We start from the raw sequence: 22,771 nt of genomic DNA, 5'->3' as shown, positions 1-22,771 counted from the left end.
GCCGCTAATTAAGTGTGCAAAATAAAAAGCAATAACAACAAAAGATTCCATACAGATAACTACCGCTTAAAGAATAGAGTTAGAATTGCAATAGCAGGTACTACGGAACCCTAAAAAGTACTATATAAATATCGGTCGCCTTAAATAAAAAGAATGCCATAAATCTATAATCGACGCCATGGTTCCTAAGGACAGATTAAGCTATCTCTCATAGTTTCTGACTTCTCCATACTGACCCATTTGGATTGATCACCCTGTATATGTATAGCAAATCTTGTCACTAGAAAAAGGGCGCGAAATTCAAATTTTCTATGAGACGATAATGACGATATCCCTTCGCGCCTATACATTTTAGAAATTTGCCGCCTTTTACTGACAAGATCTGCTTGACCAACTTTACGTAGGAAAAGGCGCACTCAATACTTTTTACCATTTCTTGTACATACCTATATTTTTTTTTTAAACTGAATAGGCAATTTATTAAAAACCTTTAGAATAAAACAGATTAAACATACAAATTATAAACTAAAATAAACCTAAGAATGAGTAAAACTAACTTAACAAATAAAATATTGCCCCCCACTCTGATTGTCTCCCGGACCAAATGTGCCATAAATACTGGCGGCATTACCCCGCTGAATGGCCAGGTACCTATATTAAGTTTTTTTTTCGCCTTATATAATAAAACTTGTTTTAATTTATTAGGTACTAATCTATGCATTTTTAACGGAACCCTAATGCTTCTAAAACGCACGCTACGATTGCAAAACAAACAGGCGAAGAAGCGTCAAGTCAACTAGAGGTCAAGGGTCACATTCACCTAACCATTTTACGGCATTATCGACTAGTGCTCAGCCACACGGCGCCGCGCTAACTTGGCCTAATTAAAAAAAGTGAACTGTCATTTTGCGCGGGAAACAAGCACGTGATTTTTTTTTTTAATTTTTTTTGGGTAATTTTACAGTTTGAGTTCGTGGTGTAATTTTTAAAATAAACTTACATTTTGATTTGAGATAAATATACATATTTTTAATATTTTCTTTACTTTGTTATATTTATCTTTTTTATCACGGACCAAGATGCATGCCGTTGGATTTATGACTGTAAGTATTTGTTTTTATAGCTTTTTTTGTGTGGTTTTTGATTAGTGTTCGCATTCACATTGAATTTTATTTTATATTATAGATAACTTAGTTTATTTTTTTATGTGTCTACCTGAAACAGAAAATAAACAATAGTTATTAAATAATTTTTATTTAATTATATTTATTTAATTTCTCAATTTTTATTGATTTTACAGAACAAAGGTACGAAATTTTGGAATAGTAGGTACAAAATGCACCTAAGATATTAAAGACAAGCTTTTCCCCGCGACTTTGTGTCCGTGAAATGATGATAATTGAAAAAAAACTATCCCTGTCCTTTCCCGGGCCTCAAACTATCTCCATAACAAATTTTATCTAAATCAGTTTTGCGGTTTAAGCTTGAAAAGGTAACAGACAGACGCCTACTTGCCCATTTCTAGTATTAACTAGCGACCCGCTCAGGCTTCGCACGCGTTAACAAATTATACCTAAGCTTTCCTCAAGAATCACTCTATTGATAAGTGAAAACCGCATGAAAATCCGTTTAGTAGTTTTTGAGTTTATCGCGAACAAACATACAGACAATCAGACGCGGCGGGGTACTTTGTTTTGTAAGGTGTAGTGATAAGATAACTATATAATTAAGTTTTATATTAAGTATGGATAGGTAATTACAGCAATATGATTATTAAATACAGTTGGGTACCCTTATAGCCGGTCAAACAACTTTGTCAGTAGAAAAAGGCGCGATATTCAAATTTTCTGTGACAAAAACGCTTCGCGCCTACAGAACGCATTGAATAGCAAGCGACATTTTACGAATAATTTTACATTATCATTAATTGTTTTAGCCTTGGTTTAGGTTCGGCCATTTTTATAATGTTAGCGATCTTGAAGCCAATGACATTCGGCAATCTTAATTTGAATTTCCATATTTTAACCCATGATGTGAGGTCTACGACTACAGGTAGGTACCCACTCTTCGAATACAAGTAGGCGGATCAGGGGGCCGATTTTTGAAATTCGATCACACGATTTCGTCACTCGAAAATCGGTGGAAAACGGCGAAATGCTAATTTTTGAAATACGAGCGATCGAAATTTGGAATCTAGTGGTATTGACCACGCGATTTCTGTTTTATTAGTAGAATTTAAACGCCTAGTGGAGATCACAGATTATTAATATGTATCATTTAACGAAATACACGAAATCGAGTGGTCGAATTTCAAAAATCGGCCCCCAGTGGAGCATACAGGATTTTGGGTTGGGAGTACCTTGAAGGGTCGATAAAGGCGGACTGCAACTTGTATGTGTGTGAACTGCACGCCAACTACAACCTCGGCGTCCTTGTATGGGATTTTGCATTTTGTATTTGCATTTTAAATACAAGTATTTCAAATGGGGTCCCTTTGTTTCCCATAAAGTTTTAAGTCATAATATATTGTTTGTCATATTATTGTTAGACATAAAACTGAAACCGTTAACTTTTCAGGATTTTCGTAAGGATATTTTGTAGATTGGTTAGGTTAGGTTAGGTTTGTTTTATGGCAATCCTGAAAAGTTACGCGTTTCTGAGAAACACCAATTATGACTAACGAAAATTCGGACAAACAATACATTGTGACTTAAAACTATTTGGGAAACAATAGAGACCCATTTCAAATAAGTCACATCTCTGTTGGTTTGCCCGTTATGCCTATTTCGACAGAATGGAAACTACGAAACCCTACACTGAGAATGGCCCGACATGCTCTTGGCTGATTTTTTTAGCGTGGTGTGCCCATCATGCATGCACCCAGTCATTGAGGTTACTATATACCGGGTGTGGCCTGTAATATGAGCAAAAAATTTAACTGTAGGCTGTACTTCTCATACTGACCAACATTTGTTCAGCGACTTTTAAAAATAACTTGTGGTTTGAAGTTCTCAAGGGAACATTCTCACAGAGAACTTTCCAAGTTTCTTTCATGTAATTTTTCTGAAATTTCCGAGAACATTTCTGCAATTTCTGCAATTTGTACATTGCTAAGTACAATCTATGTTTTAATTATTTGCTCATGTTACAGGCCACTTGAACGGAGATGAGAATATAATTGATCAAAGCCAGATTAAAAATAAGTTAAGAAATGTCAAGATAAATGGATATACGTAGGCAATGATGTATCTTTCTCAACTCTCTATAGCTTCTGTTGAGCAATTTCGGTTTGAAACTCCTACCTAATTAGGTTACCAGATACAAATTTAATTTCCGATTTTTATTAGAGATTCCCCGAATAGTGAAGTTGGCCGAATACCGAATGTTCGGCGACCGAATATTCGGCATGAAATGCGAACATTTTGAGTCACAATTATTATGAAAACTGTTCTCCAACAAATCACAACGTTTGCTAACATATATTTTTATGTTGAACAGAATCAGTTGATGTAGTTAGAGTCAATCAAATCAGACCCATGATAAAAATAAAATATTCTGTAATCAACAAATGCTCAAAAACGTACCATGGTATTTAACTAACTTTCCAAGAATACATTATGTACCTAGTTTTTGGTTATTTTTTTATGTAATTTTTCTTTTTAGGTAGGTGCAACAGGTATTCGGTATTCGGCCGAATAGTAGGTAGGCAACATTCGGCCGAATACCGAATATTCGGCAAATTGGCCGAATAGGCCGAATACCGAATAGTTGCCGAATATTCGTGGCATCCCTAATTTTGATAGCCCACGCAGTGCAAGTGTCATTTTAAACGTCAAACTTCTATGAAATTAGGACGTAAGTATAAATAACACTTACACTGCGTGGGCTATCAAATCCGCTGCAGACTTTTCTTGGTGCGACTATAATTAAATGGGTACCAGGGCACTCCGACTGAAACGATTACTTCATTTGATCTTTATAGCTTACCTATTCTAAATGACAAAATGTCAAAATTCCGACATTATCGTGACGCGTTCACACGACAGGTACGTCATGTCAACCACAGTAGCATTTACCTCTAACCTCTGTGCGAAATGAAAGGGAGTTCGTTATGTCAACTTGTCGCATTCGCATTTAATTCGGGCGAGACAGGTAAAGAATACAGACTAACTCCATTGACATACTCGTATATCTCAGGACGGGCCTTACGGACACTAAAAATGGTAGGTATGGGTCAAACAGAAAACTGTGTTACGTCTTTCCTGTAGAAATACACAAGAGTCAAGGGCTATAAAGGTAAATTTTCTTATTTAACCCTTATCCACGTGAAAAGGTCCTCCTTTTATTTAGAGAACTATGATAAAATCATTACTTACCTACATTCCCACAAGCTGTTAACTATTGCCCACAGGAGAGAAAAATGTACAGTTCGCGCGAACACACAACTTTTCTCTCCTGTGGGCAACACTGTGGTATATGGTCAAGCAAATCTTGTCAGTAGAAAAAGGCGCGAAATTCAATTTTTCTATGGGACGTTTACCCATCGCGCCTTCAATTTTTTAAATTTGCCGCCTTTTTCTACTGACAAGAGTTGCTTGGCCATCTACAGTTCAGCGATGTTACTCACGAATTCGAGCCAATTGTGCAGTCTAATGTAGGGTTGCCATAAGTGTGGGGGCTCAGACCGGGACATTTAACGAAAACCGGCCAAGTGCGAGTCGGACTCGCCTTCCAAGGGTTCCGTACATTACACAATTTTCAACAATGTATATTTTGATGTGAAACGTGAGTGAAATGTTTAAAAAAGACCCGTAAGGGACGATCAAAAACTAAGTAATAAGTCCGACGCACGCTTGACTACATATTTCTAATAGGTTTTTCTGTCATCTATCATCATCATCATCATTGGCCACATCATCTGTTGTAGATGTTTGTTGCGGCGCTTGTGTGTTTATGGGGTCCCGCATCGCCGTTGATGGCTATAAAGTCCTATAGCAGCGCGGCATTTCTTGCCACATCGATCGCACACAAAACGCGAGTCCGCAGGAGGCGGTAGAGCACGACGAAGACTTTTCCGCTTAAGGTTCTGATTTTTATTTATTTATACATATTATATTTGAGATTCCCACAGCTCTATCACTTGATATATAACACCATGTAGTTTGCAAAACTTTGTTATATAGTGCCCCAATAAGTGCCCCCTATGTTTAAAATTCATTTTATTGACGTTACATGTCCGTCTTCGGGTTATAGATTGACATAATATATGTGTACCAAATTTCAACTTGACTGTCACAAATAATGTAGGTACCTAAATGAAAATGCGAGCGAAGCGAGCGCGAAATTTTTTCGAGATAATAGTAGGTAGATTTTTAGGATTTCCTACTTCAAAAGGATATAAAACGGAGCCCAAATAGGATCACTTTGTTGACCGTCCGGCCGTCTGTCTGTCTCAATGCCCCCTACAAAATAACTATGATTTATAAACCGGGACAATTTGCTTATGGGCCGGGACACCGGGACATCATGCTTCAAACCAGGACATGTCCCGGCGTACCGGGACGTATGGCAACCCTAGTCTAATGGCTTCTCTACAGCTACACGATGGGCCAACGCCGGCCACTCCAAGGGACGCATTGATATTGCTATCTCATTCTACCGCATGGCTGCGTCCCTTGGAGTGGCCGGCCTTGGCCCATCGTGTAGAGGAGCCAAAACGCAACTAGTTGCGACCAATCGCGCGCGTGATGCGAACTCATCAACCAATCGCGTTGTAGCGGTGTCACACCGCTGTACTGGCCTCATTCATGCCTCATGGTTATTGCTATAGTCACAGAATAAATAATAGTACTACCGTACAGAAAGGAAACTTCCTACAAAACCGAAGTTTGACAGCGGTTCAGGGTCGAATCATGCTATCCCTTTTTAATACATGACACTATCCCTTTCGGCTATTTAGGGTTGTCAAAATTCAAGTGATTATCTTATCTGTGGTCGTGCACGCAAAAGGAAGTCAAGTGGTGCCAACCCTAAAAATTGCTCGGAGCAATGCTGAGCCGAGCGGAGCCGAGTTTGGCCGAAGTCAGGAGATTCGCACCCCTGCTATAGTATGTCAATGACTAACTCTTTGTAGTAGGTAACTATTAATTAGTTAAGTAATACAAAACAGTACCTACATATTATTTGTGTACCTAAGTAGACTTGACTAGACTAGATAATGACTTGAATTTTGACAACCCTAAATAGCCGAAAAGGATAGTGCCATACGTTAAGGGTCAGCATGATTCGTCCCTGAATCGCTGTTAAACTTCGGTTTTGTAGGAAGTGTCCTCTCTGTACGGTAGTACTATTATTTATTCTGTGGACGTAACTCAACACGGTAGGCGTCCAATAACTCAGCACTGATTGAACAGACACACTTGACCTTTCGCAGTTTGTATAACACTTAACCCTTTCAACGCTACGCCTGTCGTACGCGGCGCGTCATCTTTAAACTTGTCGGACTGCACGAAGTTTGGGCATGAACCTAGTATATAAAGCGGTATCCAGACGGGATGACTAAATCGACCGATTTGATCAGAAATGAAATTGGCGTCAATCTCCAATTTAATCACCAATTTTAGATTTATGGTGATATTAGAGCCCACTAAATTGAAAAAAAAATGCCCCAGAACGAAAATACAGGCGTCACAAATTGGTATTCTTGCATCCGCACCTCATTTTATCGGTAATATCGGTCATTATCGGCGGTTGAATTCGGCAAGCCAAATTGGCGTTTGCGTCCGCACGTCCTGATTCGATAGGGCAATTTAATCAGATGGCGAAAAATTTACTAGTCTGGATCAGGCATGAGGGGTGGAAGGAAATTACCGAACAAGTCTTAAGCCTCCTCCACACTCGTGCGCGGATCGCGGCGCGAAGCCGCGAACGCGAGTGTGGCGTCGATTTTCGCAGACAGCGAAATCGACTCCACACTCGCGTTCGCGGCTTCGCCCGCGATTCACGCGCATAGTCTGGAGGGGGCTTTATGTATCTTTCAGTAGGAGTAGCAGCGAAAGAGCTAATTGAAAAACGCTTTTTAAAATTCAAAAACTATTACTTATGAAAGCAGCACAATATAAATGATCGTATTAGATTCATAATTGTTACATATTTGCCGTAACTTATTTTTAAAATGTGTATTTCAATTAAAAGACACTTCAAGATTGTTTACCTAATTTCTAATGCTAAAAAAAACGAACTATAGTATGGATTCGCATTGTGTAATAGATATGTTTTGTCCCTCACAGAGGCACGCGTACCTATAGCACTTCTAAGATAGGATCCTACCTACTACAACCTGTCTCTGACCATGGGGCTTTAATCCAGGGCTTGAAAGGGCCCTAAAATCGGGGAATTTATTTGGCTTTTCTATAGAAAACGTCAACATGTGATCAGCCAAAATGTATGAAAAAGTAAAAAAAAATTCGGGTTTTCGGGGTTGGTGCCATAATAAAAGTAGCTCAGTTTAGCGAGTACAATCGAGCCCTGAATTGAAAGCCCCATGGTCAGAGACACCCTGTATAATATTAGGCCACGCGCGTCAGTTGACGTCTTTGGCAGTCGAAGAGTTAAGGGGCGCGGCAGAGCTGTATGCCAAGTTCGCACGCTTCGCCCCAGTTTAAAGTTAACGAGCGATTGCGACACAGCGAGTTCATGTAGATGTAAGTAAGCTTTGAGTTTAATGTTTAGGCCTTTGAGGATTACTTGCAGAATAAATACCTAACCGGCCTCCAACCCCCACCCATCCGGGGGAGGATACACCTGCCGCGTGTGTGGACGAGGGATCCTCTCCCGCATAGGGCTATACAGCCACGAACGCAAGTGTCGTTACCGGGATGCTGCTTAAAACATCTGACACAGATGAAAAGGCCTATTACTTAAGGCCTTAAATACCTAACCTACACACGTCGAGGTTGCAATTATTATTATTAACTGTATAGGTTAGTTAAGTGAATTGTACATATTTTACGTAAAGTATTTTTAATCATCATCATCATCATCAGGCTAAGTAGTCCACTGCTGGACATAGCCCTCCCCTAAAGAGCGCCATAGCGCCCTGTCCTCAAATATTTTTAATACGTAACATAAAATCAAATATTGTTAATATTAAGTATTTAACGTACAAAAGTGTCTTTTGTTTTATCTAATTCTTATTCATAAAACTTTACGGGTCTGATTTAGTCAAATTATGTTTTATCCCTTTCTTACAAACAAATAAGTCAAAATGACAGATAAAGACAAACAATTTTATTATTAGCTAATTGAGGTTTGTAGTGCTTTTATGGTGTATGATTAATACCAAATAAAGATCTATCTAATATATATCTATGAATACGGAGGTAATATTTATGAAATCCTAATGTCAATCGTTTTTATTTGAATAAGTAATCCTTATTTGCACAAATCTAGTCAGAGTTGCTCTTTCTGTTTCCAAATATACTTTAGCAATACTTTAAAAGTGTTAATAAAGAGCTTGGCCCACTTTTTCACGCTTTAGGTCGCTCGCCCACCGGCCACTTTTTGTAGCGATGCTGTCGCGCGTTGACGAAACGCGCGACAGCATCGCGCCACAGAAGCTAAGGCGCTACAGCATCGCTACTAACACGCGTTAGTCGCATTACTATCATTTGCAAAATTGCAACACGCTGCAGTAGCGATGCCAACACGCTACAGTAGTTAGCGATGCCAACACGCTACAGTAGCGATGCCAACACGCTACAGTAGCGATGCCAACACGCTACTATAACGCGCTACAGCCGGCCTAGCCAACGTTACAATCGCTATCGCTTCGACTATAAAACGCTTTATGTCTCTCTATCACTCCGTATTAGTGCGACAGTGACAGTTGCGTTTTGCTGTCGAAGCGTTAGCGATTGGCATGTTGGCTACGCGGCCGGAATCGCGACTGTATCGATGCAAACGCGCGACCGTGTCGGACGACATCAGGGTGACTTCTGAATATGTTGCCTTATCGGAGTCCATCTTGCAACTGTAGCGATCGAAGGCATTTTTGTGCCGTTACTGAATCGCATGTGCATCGCGACAGAAGTGCGACGGTAGCGCGTTAGCATCGGAGACAGAAGCGCGACGGTATCACAGAAGAAATAATAGTACTACCGTACAGAAAGGACACTTCCTACAAACCCGAAGTTTGACAGCGGTTCAGGGTCGAATCATGCTACTATCTAATATATGGCACTATCTCTTTCGGCTATTTAGGATTGTCAAAATTCAAGTAATCATCTTATCTGTGGTCGTGCATGCAAAAGGAAATCAAGTGGTGCCAACCCTAATAATTGCTCGGAGCAATGCTAAGCCGAACGGAGCCAAGTTCGACCGCAGTCAGGAGTGTCTCCCCATCCCCACTGACTGTATCGCGTTTGTACTTTGTATCGCGACAGAAGCGCGACGGTATCGCGACTGAATCGTGTTATATGGGCAAGGGCACACAGTTAGCGACCGCATCGCGACTGTATCTATACCAACGCGCGACGTGGGCGAGCGGCCTTATATGACAGTGATTGAAGCCACTTATCAAGTGCTTTTCAAGTTGTTATGACAGTTCGATTTGACATTTGACCCGTTTTAACAACTATTTCGCTATTTATGTAATGCCTTTCACTCCGAACATCATACGATCTTACATTATGAACACAGAAATAAGAATATGGCTAAACCTCTTTAATATGTTCTGTGATTATGAACATATTTGTCAGCTAATGTAGATACAGCTAGCAATGTACAAATTGCAGAACATTCCCAAAAAGCGGAAACGTTCTCGAGAATGTTCTCAGAACATTCCTGCAACATGGAAATTATTGTTTAAACAAGAGAATATACTTGAAATAAAGTTTAAATAGGCATAACTTAAAACTAAATGTTATTATGCATATATTATTGTCTATTACAGTTAGCTATTTTGTTGATGTGATAAATTTACCAATAAGTTGCTTAAATTCTCACTTTATATCAGAGAACATTTCGACTTTCGACAAATTTTTCCAAAATTTTTTTTAGTTTCATTAGAATCTAGAGGCCTCTATCTCCCGCCATGCCAAATCTCAGCGGCTCGGACCAACTTGAAAAAATTAAAAAATAAAACCCCGTCCATTTTGTTTTTTTTTTAATGCAGTTTGTTTTGTCTCGGGGCCCTCTATGACATTTGGTCGAGCACCCCCCACCTATCACGCACCGTTTAAAAGTTGCCATACAAAATAAAAGTGGCCAGTTTTCCCGCAATTGTAGCATTTTTCCAAAAAAAAATTTTTTCATAGGTATCTAGGGGACCCCGAGATTCCGTGACCAAAATTTCAGCGCGCTAGGACAAAATTCAAAAAGTTTAAAAAAAAGTCGGCCATATTGAAAAAAAATGGCGGCGTCAAAAACTGCCAGGGTCCCTCTATGACATTTGGTCGAGCACCCCCCACCTAAGTCTGACCGTTTGGCCGGGCCGTCATACATTTTTCTGACCGGAAGCGGACGACCAAAAGTCGGAATTTTCTGGGGGTAAGGACTACACCTAAACTATCGTGAATATTCATGGTATAAACTACGATAAATAAATAAATTCTCGTTCTCGAGAACATTCTCAGAAGTTACCGAGAATTTCTCATGTGGAAAGTTTCGCAACTTTGGAAAGTTCTCGTGCGTGCATTGCTAAGATACAGTCCCCATCAGATATATCGGGGCGGGCGAGGTGCTCAAGAATATCTAAACACGCACTCTAAAGCCCCCTCCAGACTATGCGCGTGAGAGCTCGTTCCCACTATGTCGGATGTCGTGGCGATTTTTAATCGTACGTTCCACTGGCAGAACATTTTATATGAAGCTGTTCACACTCGTCCGACAACGATTTTGTGTCGGATACGACATAAAATGTCGTGCGTTTTGCCAGCCCTCCCAGCCCGGAAAAAAATCGTGTCGTGTCTCGCTCGCGTACGAGTGAATATAGCGCTGTTCACATTTTGTCGGATGTCGGAACGATTTCGCCCGCGCCGCCCGCGCAGCACCCCCTCACACACCCGCGCGTCGCTGCCGCGTCGTTGCGATCGCTCGCATTGCGCAAACATATTTTGGCGCAGAAAGAGAGTATTGAGTTTTTATGCTGCAAAATTGTAATAATGGCTGAACTTAATATATATTCTGAAGATTTGATCGCACTTGTTCAGGAAAGAGTTATTATTTGGGACAAGACTATAGAAGAATATAAAAATAAGCATTTGAAGTTGGCTGCTTGGCGAGAAATTTGTTCCTTGCTCGTACCAGATTTTGAGAAGTTAGATGAAAAAGAAAGACATAATACAAAACCACAAACATTTCGTCGACGTTTATCTTGTACTAAGCCTCGCTACCCACTCGAAAAATACACGCCAGCTCTGCTGCGATCGTGCACGACAGACGACTAGTGGGAACAGTACCGCCGACACCCGATTGAAATCCGGATCCGACATCCGACATAGTGAGAACAGCGGCAACGACACACGATTAAAAATCGCCACGACATCCGACATAGTGGGAACGAGCTCTGAATCGCGGGCGAAGCCGCGAACGCGAGTGTGGAGTCTATTTTCGCAGACAGCGAAATCGACTCCACACTCGCGTTCGCGGCTTCGCCCGCGATTCACGCGCATAGTCTGGAGGGGGCTTAACACTTTGACAATAGAGCAGTGGTTCTTAACCTAGGGGTAATTATCCCCGTAGGGGTAAAACTGGTATTTTACGGGGGTAATAAGCTAACCTAATATAACAATACAACAAACGTACACGTTTTATTTTTTATTACCATTGGGAGGAGGGGTAAAATCAGGTTCCCTCGTTAGTCATAGGGGTGACCGGACTGAAAAGGTTAAGAACCACTGCAATAGAGGAATGCTCAGATACTTGTGAGCATACTTATTGGGCGTTCCGGTATATCTAATGAGATGACTGTACCTCCCTCTATATCGGTTACGGATAAGTAGTTGTCTCTTGCACCATTCACTAACCCGGGGCACAGAATAAATAATAGTACTATGTACAGAAGACTCACTCTCTAACAAAACGCGTCTGTCACGATCAGCACAGATATGGCCGCTAGGTGGCGACAGCACCACGCGCGGCTTATGGCAAACCCCAAAATTGGGGTCGAACGGATGTACTTTTAGCTACCTGTAGCAAAGCGACGAAATCGCGGAGTGACCCACGCCTGCTCCTACTGAAAGATACATAAGACTATCCCGTCATTTGTCATTTCTCCCTACCCCTCATGCTACCTACCTACCAATGAATCAGCCTGGTTAGAATGTTATGTGAAGTGTGTGGTCAGTAATTACGCAACGGAGGCTCAGTGCCAAGACCATCAACAAACACTCGGAAAATTGGCTTAAATATTGGTAGTGCATTTACATTTCCTATTATTAATGTAAGGAATTACCTACCTAGTAGATCCTTCATAATAAACCGGTAACTAATGTTTTAATATTAAAACTTTTCACACTTGTCATATAAAGAGACAATAAATGTTTTGTTTATGTGGGCCCAAAAAACGTTAACATATTTTACGTTGAAATTATATTTTTTATTAAAATTTATATCTAATGATTTTTCTATAAAGAATTTACATATTTTTCTTACTTAGAAGTCTTTTCAAAATGTAATAAAAATTTAAAACTAATATAGGGTAATTGCCTCAGTTTACCGTACCTACACTTGACGGATTAGCAAATAATACATTTCATTTATAATTTGCTACTTGCGAAATATATTTTTAAATAAGTAGATAGATAAATTGTTTAGATATTAAGGATTGCAATAAGTCCAAATTTGTGCAGCAATGAAGGTTTATATTATTTCGTCAAGTGGACGAAAACTAGAGCCGGACGAAAACTAACGCAATGACCCTACCTGGCTGTAATAAAACGTATTTTGTTCATTTTGATACACAAAACGCAAGCATTTCTTAATTATTTTGTAAGACTAGATGGAAAATTTATAAAAAACCGAAGAAGTGCGAGTTGGACTCGCCCACCGAGGGTTCCGTACTTTTTAGTATTTGTTGTGTTATAGCGGCAACGGAAATATCATCTGTAAAAATTTCAACTGTTTAGCTATCACGGTTCATGAGAATCATGAGATACGGCGTTGACAGACAGACGGACAGTGGAGTTTTAGTAATAGGGTCCCATTTTTACCCTACGGAACCCTAAAAATACATAATGATAATGATAACTAAATAAATATCGAAATCTAGAGAAACTTTTTGGGTCGGCTAACAATGAAGAAACGTCTAGGCAACGTGTAGGCGTAACTAATATAACAATTAGCACAATCGAAATGCAATGCAATTGCATTTAGCATGTTATAACTTATGTAATGTTTCCAGTAGATGTAGAAAAGGCCTTCGTTCCAATTCACACTTTGAAGTTGCGATGGATTAGTTAAAAATTTAGGATATTCAAATATTCACAGAGTTGTATATCTTTGAATGTACCTTAGTGAAAATAACGATATATCTAATTAACAGGTGGGCCAAATAGTTAGTTATACGTTAACAAAGATTTTTTAGGAATATTTTTGTTAATGGCTCGTTATACATCTATCCTGCCATTGGAATGGAGTGGAGTGGAATTGGCGTCAATCTCCAATTTAATCACCAATTCCATCAGGTGTGACTAGAGCCAATCGCCGATCAGATTGTAATAAAAAAAAACACCAATTTTAGATTTATGGTGATATTTGAGCCAGGATAAGTGTAATAGGCCGTTTACTTACACGTATTTTACAAAGTGTCATTAAAAATATAATAGAATGAGTATAATATGGACTTACTTCTTGCTAAACTATGGAATGAACTGTCGGCCGTGGTATTTCCGGACCGATACGACTTTTATGCCTTCAAGAAAAGTGCTCCCATCTTAAATCGCGGTAACTCACTTGCGAAACTCCTTTAGTGTTGCAGGTGTCCACGGGCAAAGGTAGCTTACCATCAGGCGATTCGTCTGCTCGTTTGCCTCCAATATTATAAAAAAACACCTACATATTTAAAAAAAATGCGAACGTTACATATACACATTAGACTTTCAAATGTTTTAATAACCAGACTTTATCCGATATTTTATAATTATGAATATTATGATAGAAATGTCCTTCACAGTTTGAAGAAGCTCGCTATTAGCATAATTTATTCAAAAGCGATATACTTATTAATATTACTTAATTGTCTTTTTTGCCTCTTAATGATTTTGCGCAAGTGAGGCGAAAATGTCAACGAGTACGGCAATTTCGTGTATATTAATATAAGTACCTATATTAATTGATATGTATTTATACAAGTTCGGTATTTTATAACTTATAAAAGTAATCCAATTAAATTTAATAAAATATAAATAGGTTAAAGTAGAATACCACCCGAAGAGAAAAATAGGTTGTCAGGAGGCTCCGGGACGTGACCGGGCCGGGCCCGCACCGTGCCACGCCCGAGCCCCGGTGATCACGTGATGCTTTCCATAGAAAACGACGCTCCGGAAGCTCCGGCCCGGCCACGGCCCGGTCTAGCGTGAGTCATCCTTTAGCCATTAAAACCAAAATATTACTTTGCTAATCCGCGAAAAGATAACGTGCTAGTCAATCAGTGCAAACCCGTTATACTTTACTTGCGTATTTTTTACATGCAATTAATGCTCCCAGCCTCCCACCGCAAAAATAATTAATATGGGTATATGGATTATTGGTTTTAATTAATATTGATTTCCGCAAAGTAACGCCTGATTCTATTCACTAGGTTTAGCCAGTTGATAGCCAGTTGAACGCATTGACTGTAAGGGGGCGCATTTTGTCTTAAGTAGTACCGTAAAACGGGGTGAGTTGGTTTCGCGGGGAGAGTTGGGTTATGAATGGGGAGAGAAGGTTTGAGAGGGGGGGTGAGAAGGGATTTTAAGGATACTGCTACAAAAATAATGTATTCCAATTTAAAATGGAGCTATAGTAGTACGTATAAAAAAAATCTATCCAACAATCTTCCAATGAAGCCTTTGTATGAAAACCCCTCTCACCCCAAATACGAGGCACTACAGGGTGAGGTGGGTTTCCTCTTTATCGTCAAAGTTATGAAATGGAACTACCCACTTACAAACTAAAATACAAACGTCCGAACCACTTATTATATACACCATTCAGTTTTCACATGTAAAATAAAATTTTATCGAGGTTTGAAAGTCAAATTTCACCCAACTCACCCCATTTTACGGTATCACTCTCTGAGACTCTCTACGTCACACATTTTTAGTGGAAAATCAACATAATGGCAAAATGTGGCAATCATACAAATCCACTAAAATCACTAAATCATGATTTCGTCACTCATGACAGATATTTCCTAAGTTTAGCGGTTCTTTTGTTGAGTGTCGTCAGTGTGGGATGATTTGAGGATTTAACATTTCAATGACTTCCACTAATGAAGGTTATTGATTATACGGGGTGATTCATGAGACGTGAGCAGGGCTAATCCTGTACACTCAGTAACTGATAATTGATCGATCACCGTCGTATTTAGGTGAAACAACCACACTTTTTCCTATTTTTTAACTTTTTGGCGAGGGCAAATTTAATTCTCTACAATCATGGTCACCCTACAAGACCTGATTAATAAACATAAAACCTCTTTTTTAACTGTAATGACAGCATTATGATTACAAAGAAAATAAACTGTCAAACTTGAGTGAGATACGAGTTTTCAAAAGTAACCAGACCGTGATGACATTCAATTTGACACAGAATATCGGTAGTTTAGTATTCTAATTGTAGGGTGACCATGCATGTCGTAAATAAATTAATAACTTTTTTTTCAACAAGACTAGAAAATTAACGTTAACCTCACTAATACCGATACGAAACAGTTCCTTAAAATTTACGAAATGCGCAGTGTTACTGCTGACGTCTCCTGAATCACCCTGTAGACTCATGATGAATGAATAAATGAAATGATGATTTACTTTCAATATTAGAAAATGATCTGATTATACCTTAAATAACTTTAAAAAAAATATACCGAGTACAAAAAGGATAAAGGATGATATTAAAGCAATCTCTCTTCAATCGGTCCCTCATTGCTGAAGATCATGACTCCGTTTGATTCCGTCAACTAGTTGTCTCCATCGGTCCCGTTCTGTAGCTTGGTGGAGTGCGTCGCTGACAGGTATTTTTAGTTCCTCCGCTATTTGGTCCGACCATCGTTTGGGACTTCTACCCCTAGGCCTTTTTCCCTCTATTTTACCGGTCACGATAAGGCGTTCCAAATTGCTGGTATCCCTGCGTGCAACATGGCCAAAGTACCGCAATATTCGTTGCAAGCAGGTTGTGGATAGACGTTGAGTCTTTCGGCAATATTAAAGCAATATTTCAATATTAAAATGAGTGTTTACTATTTTATGATTACAGAGATACCTATTTACTATTTTAAAATTAGATACTTTGATGGTTGCCTGGAAGAGATCGCTTTTTAGCGATTAGACCGCCTGTTGTTACCTAGTCTACATTTAATGTTCTGTGTAGTTTTAACTGTATGTTGCACAAAAAAAAAACTTAATTATTTAATAAATATTTTACAGAAGCGTATATACCTAAGTACAGTCGACGTCAAAGATATGTTTACATTTTAGCCTTAAAATAAACATAAGTGAAGGAATGGAAAGATTCGCAAGGTTCTGGTAGGCTTCCGTAGCTTAATTGGCAGAGCTAACGCACGGATTGCGGCGGTTGCGGGTTCAAGTCTCGCCGGAAGCGTAATATAAATTTTTTAGCCTTATTACAAAGGGGTAAGGTGCAAATGTGTAAACATATCTTTGACATCGACTGTACATACAAGCAAAGAGAATTTTAAATAGAGGAATATTGTCAAAGTACCTAAATTAGGACCCGGGTATGTCCTTAAACTACGTCCAAGGCCACCGGTGGACGGGCAGCATGCAGCGTGCCTCAAATTCGGTGTACTCGACTGCGATCGCCAACCCGCCTGCCAAGCGTGGCGATTATGGGATTCACCCCCCCATCATGAAGGGGGAGGCCTATGTTCAGCAGTGGACGTCTTATGGCTGAGATGATGATGATGATGATGACCTAAATTATGTAGTTAGTAGTACATACATTTACTGCCATCCTTCGACGCAAATGATTAAAACTTTTGACTTTGATCCTTATTTTTTCACTGATATGTGTTAAAAGGTATCGCCATCTACTCGATCGAGAGTAGGCCAAAGGTAATGCGCAATCGAAAAGATGTACTGACTACATAATTTACTTTGACAACATTCCTCTAGTCTGAAATTTCTTTGTACCATCCAGAGTATCCAGACCATATACGACAGTTGAAAAGCGAGCTTATTACTGCAACTATAAGGTTCATTTTCGTTACAGTTGCTGCTGCTAAGCCTATGCCAGTGTCAGGAGGAGATCGTGAGGAACGACTTCGAAGGTCCGAATGAGGATGGCTCTTACAAGTTCGCTTATCAGACACGTAAGTATACTGCATTAGTGGCGTAGAGCAGCGGTCGGCAACAGGCGGCCCGCGAACCTCTCGCTTGCGGCCCGCGAGCCTCCCTGGCTAATATTGACAAACGACAATGTCTGCTAAAGCATAGAGAAATATAGTAAGACAAGAGTGCCCACTCCATACATCAGTTTTGGTACGAAAAATATTAGTATTTTCATAGTCGACGTCTAGCATCGAGTAGCGGAATTATCAGTACCGCTACTCCATACTAGATGTCTCTAGAGTGGCGACCCACGAAAATTGTATTGAACAACAATTTACAACTAATATTAGAAGCAGAAGGAGTTGAAAATAGAGTTCCGGTTAACCCGTTTAGAGTATTAGCTGAAAAATGTTGAGTATTAGACTTTTCGGTCGCCGCTACATCTAGTATCGAGTAGCGGTACTGAATATTATTGGTACCAAAACTGATTTATGGAGTGAGCACTCTTGTCATACTATATTTTTAGAGTCTGGCTAGCCAAAAATTGTTGACAGATATTTCGTTGTTGTATCACCAATTGTCTATGATTTAAAAAAAAGCTAAAAGTCAGTTGTAAATTTATGTCATTCATTCAAATTGTTTGCGGTTTATAAGGGGTTTATTTTAAATAATATTAATAATTTCTGTACCGAGTGAGGTTTGCAAACTATTATTTAAGCTCGTAAATAATTACGACAATGTGCGATGTCGACGTGTAGCGTTGTATAACGAAAAACTGCAATGTTTACAAGTCCTAACCAAATGTAAACAAATTAGGAGGTTGGTGCTCTATAAATATTTTGATACTTTAAGTACTAGTTCTAACATTTGCCTATTACTTTGATTAAGTAAGTGAATTTATTAATGCCTGAATCTCATAAACAGGACAAGTGTATAAAGAAACGGAAAAGCTAAAAGTTCTGAAAAATATCTATAAAATCTAAATATTGCAACGTAAACATAAGTGTTTTCGTTGACTGTACTTTAAATAGTGGTAGAAATTATGTGAGCTGACTTTGAGTGCACGTAAGCGTTTATTTAACTTATTTCCTTAGGTACCTTACTTGTGCACAGAAAATCAAAAATGTTGTCTAGTATCAAAACTATAATTCCTACTAAACAAAGTGTGACCAGCCAAAGATTTTTTGAATTTCCCGCCAAACATTTGTGTAAAATTTCAGTAGCCAGACTCTATTTTATTTTATTTATTTATATAGTTTATTGATACAGTGAAACATGATTAAACAAGGTTAGGTAAACTTATTCTAGTTTAACACTGCTAATGTTGTTGCAAGATATGAAAATTGCCCGTGACACCTGCACTAGGCTATGCCTGTCTCGCAGCACTTTTCTAGTTTGCCAGTTTTAATTGATTACATTAGGCGCTAAAGAATTTACTACTATCAGCTAAATTAACAAAATGCATGCTACCCTACAGTCTACTACCTAAGAGTACTAATACTAAGTATACTACAATTTTTTAAAATTAGAATGGGTTTACATTCGTAGTTGAAATATGTAGGTATATCATGAATACACTATAGGGTAACACATCCCCTATAGAGTATTCAGGAGATACCTTTTTAGACTGATTTTAAATCTATTTATTTTGGGCTCTTTTACTATATCCGTGGGCAAAGTGTTCAGTAAATAGGGTAAACGTTTCTTTAGTGTCCTATCGCCATAATAATTATACGCCCTAGGCACTTCATATTTGCCCGCAGTTAGTGCTCTGGTATTATGACTATGAATGACTAGATCCCTGTGTTCCTGGCTGCCATATTTCTCTATGGTATTGTTATCGTTACAGAGGGTGGCATCTATCACGAGCAACGTGGCTCGCTTCAAGGGCAAGAGCCGGCGCTGGTTGTGGAAGGGCAATACCAGTACACGGCGCCCGACGGACAGGTAATGGGCATGCATGAATCTAGGATATAACTGGATCTAGCACGAGGGGTAGGGGAAAATGACGGGATAGAGCTACTGTTACACATGCTGATTTCTAGCACGAAAGCATGCCACTAAAAGCACGCCCCCCTCCACCCGCGCTGCAGGTAGCATGACCAAAAATCGCACGACCGTTGATTTTTGAGCAAACTCAAAACGAGCATGCTTATTCTTAGCAATGTTTCGACACACATACTACTAAGTAGCAATTGCTCAATAGTGGCATGCTTTCGTGCTAGAAATCAGCATGTGTAACAGTAGCTTAATGTATCTTTCAGTAGGAGCAGGCGTGGCTCACTCCGCGATTTCGTCGCTTTGCTACAGGTAGCTAAAAGTACGTCCGTTCGACCCCAATTTTGGGGTTTGCCATAAGCCGCGCGTGGCGCTGTTTGTGTCGCGGTCGGTCGCTGTCGTGATCGTGACAGACGCGTTTTGTTAGAGAGTGAGTCTTCTGTACCTAGTACTATTATTTATTCTGTGGTAGGAGTAGCAGCGAAAACGCTATTTATATTGTTTGTCCTTACACAGTCTCACATATTTTTTGTTCGCCTCCGTAAATTTGGATGGATTATGGTGGGCAACAAATAAATTCGACCAATAATAGTGTCGCATTGCGTATGTTTTGTCCCTCACGGAGCGGATGTACGCGTATACCACTTCTATAGGATCCTACCTTCTATGTTGGCATGGCATTCCCATCTGATCTCTAGCCCCCTCCAGACTATGTGCGTGAATCGCGGCGCGACGTCGCGGAGCGAACATATCGCGAAGTTGACGTAAGACTCCACACTCGCACACTTCATGGCGATTTCGCAGTTTGGTTTGCGGCAATATGGCGGAAAAGCATCAGCTGATCGAGTTTGACTGTTAGTTATCTATGGCATCATACGTGATTTAGCTGTTTTTCCATTTTGTTTTATTGTAAAACCGTAAAATATAGCTGCTTAATATAATATAATCATGATATAATTCATATTTATCTTGCCACAAAGGAGCCAAAATATTGTGTAATGTGGAGTCTTGCAAGTTCGCGCTTCGCGTCTCCTTTGACGCGGGCCGAAATACCGACAAAAAACGGAGAACAAGGCGCGAAGGCGTGAACAATCTGCGAAATCGACGCCACACTTGCATTCGCGGCTTCGCCCGCGATTCACGCGCATAGTCTGGAGGGGGCTTCTGCCTTCCAGAATAAATAATAGTGCTACCGCACCGAAAGGACACTTCCTACTAAACCGAAGTTTGACAGCGATTCAGGGACGAATCACTGGTGGTGGTGTATGGCCAGGGGTGCAAAACTCCTGACTTCGGTCAAACTCGGCTCCGCTCGGCTCAGCATTGCTCCGAGCAATTATTAGGGTTGGCACCACATGCCTTCCTTTTGCGTGCACGACCACAGATAAGATAATTACTTGATTTTTGACAACCCTAAATAGCCGAAAGGGATAGTGCCATATATTAGAAAGGAACAGCATGATTCGACCCTGAACCGCTGTCAAACTTCGTTTTTGTAGGAACTTTCCTTTCTATACGGTAGTACCGTAAAACGGGGTAAGTAGGTTTCGCGGGGAGAGTTGGGTTATGAATGGGGAGAGAAGGTTTGAGAGGGGGGTGAGAAGGGATTTTAAGGCTACTGCTTCAAAAATAATGTATTACAATTTAAAATGAGGCTATAGTACCTAATACGCATAATAAAAAAAATCGATCCAACAATCTTCCAAAATCACCTTTTTATGAAAAATCCTCTCACCCCAAATACGAGGCACTACGGGGTGAGGTGGGTTTCCTCTTTATCGTCAAAGTTATGAAATGGAACTACCCAAAATAAAATACAAACTAATATACAAACGTCCGAACAACTTATTATATATGTCGCAGTCAAAAGTGTGAACTGGTCAAAAGAACTTTTAACCGACAAAAACAGGCAAAACTGCTTTTGACGGAGCATGTTGGTCAAAAGTAGTTTTACCTGAAAATCATTGGTTAATAGTAATTGTGACTGTTACTATCAGTCAAAAGTACTTGCACTTGACAATTCCCAGTTCCCAGAGATAGGTAGGTTAGGGTTTTTTTTTTGCTACGCCCAAAAAACGAAACTGTTCCCAGAGATAGGTAGGTTAGGGTTTTTTTTTTTTGCTACGCCCTAAAACGAAACTGCTGCCAGAAATAGGTATGATTTTCAGGTAAAACTAGGTACTTTTGACCAACATGCTCAGTCAAAAGCAGTTTTGCCTGTTTTTGTCGGTTAAAAGTTCTTTTGACCAGTTCACACTTTTGACTGCAACATATACACCATTCAGTTTACACATGTAAAAATAAAATTTTATCGAGGTTTGAAAGTCAAATTTTACCCAACTCACCCCATTTTACGGTACTATTAATTATTCTGTGGTAATACTCCCTATTTTAAATGGACGACTTGATATAAAACTTTAATATTCCTATTCAATATTCCAGGTGATAAACGTGATCTATAGAGCAGACGAGAACGGTTTCCAAGCGACGGGCGACCACCTCCCCACCCCACCCCCCATTCCGCCGGCGATACAGCGCGCCCTCGACTATCTGAAGACCCTACCACCGTCGGAGAATGACTATTAAAATTATATTGAGGCTTACCTACATTAAGGGTTATTTTTACAAGAATGTTCAGGCGATAATTAGTTATTTCATTGCATTTTGGGCTTTTCGTGATATATTTCGACTATAAGTAAAAGTGCTGTCTTGTCAGCTATAGGGAGCGTGCATTAACTGTAGATGGCAGCACAGAAGCCCCCAATTCATTGGCGCGAAGCATTATGTCAAGTTTCCAGTTTTAGATTTAAGCCACTAGATGGCAGACTCTACTATGTGAAATCATAGAGTAGGTAATATAAGTAAAGAAAGAGTGGTAACTCCATACATCAGTTTTCTTACCATAACGCGCGTTATTTCGTAGTCGACATCTAACGTCAAGTAACGGAATATATCAGTACTGCTAGTCAACAATAGATGTCGCGGCGAACAAAAACTCTAAGGCCGAGCCACACCGGCTGCGTGTGCAGCACGTTGCGTGGCGTGCGCTGCGTGACGTGCGCAGCACCCCTGTCACACCGGGTGACGCGCACGTCACGCAGCGCACGCCACGCAACGTGCTGCACACGCCACGCAGGCGCACGCTGCAGCTCAGTCATGCGTGCAGTAAAATAAATTAATCCTGCGACAGTACCTACATCATGTTATTATAACTCCCGTTGCAAATGGAAGCTGCTCACCTAATGCCGCCATTGCAATTAGAAGAAAAAAATGTCTCATATTTG

General features: G+C 39.9%; 1 protein-coding gene across 1 annotated transcript; it reads left to right on the top strand.

The window, feature by feature from the left end:
* The first annotated feature begins 1,060 nt into the window (after nt 1-1,060).
* Nucleotides 1,061-22,079, top strand: LOC134676346 (endocuticle structural glycoprotein ABD-4-like). Its single transcript, XM_063534704.1, has 4 exons — nt 1,061-1,103; nt 17,431-17,530; nt 19,339-19,436; nt 21,930-22,079. The coding sequence occupies exons 1-4, from the start codon at nt 1,080-1,082 to the stop codon at nt 22,071-22,073; spliced, it is 366 nt and encodes a 121-aa protein (XP_063390774.1). The 5' UTR covers nt 1,061-1,079; the 3' UTR covers nt 22,074-22,079.
* Nucleotides 22,080-22,771: the final 692 nt, after the last annotated feature.

This window comes from Cydia fagiglandana, chromosome 24 (genome assembly GCF_963556715.1).
Source record: "Cydia fagiglandana chromosome 24, ilCydFagi1.1, whole genome shotgun sequence".
In the NCBI taxonomy this organism is placed as follows: Eukaryota; Metazoa; Arthropoda; class Insecta; order Lepidoptera; family Tortricidae; genus Cydia; species Cydia fagiglandana.
This window is presented reverse-complemented; position numbering and strand designations above follow the sequence as displayed.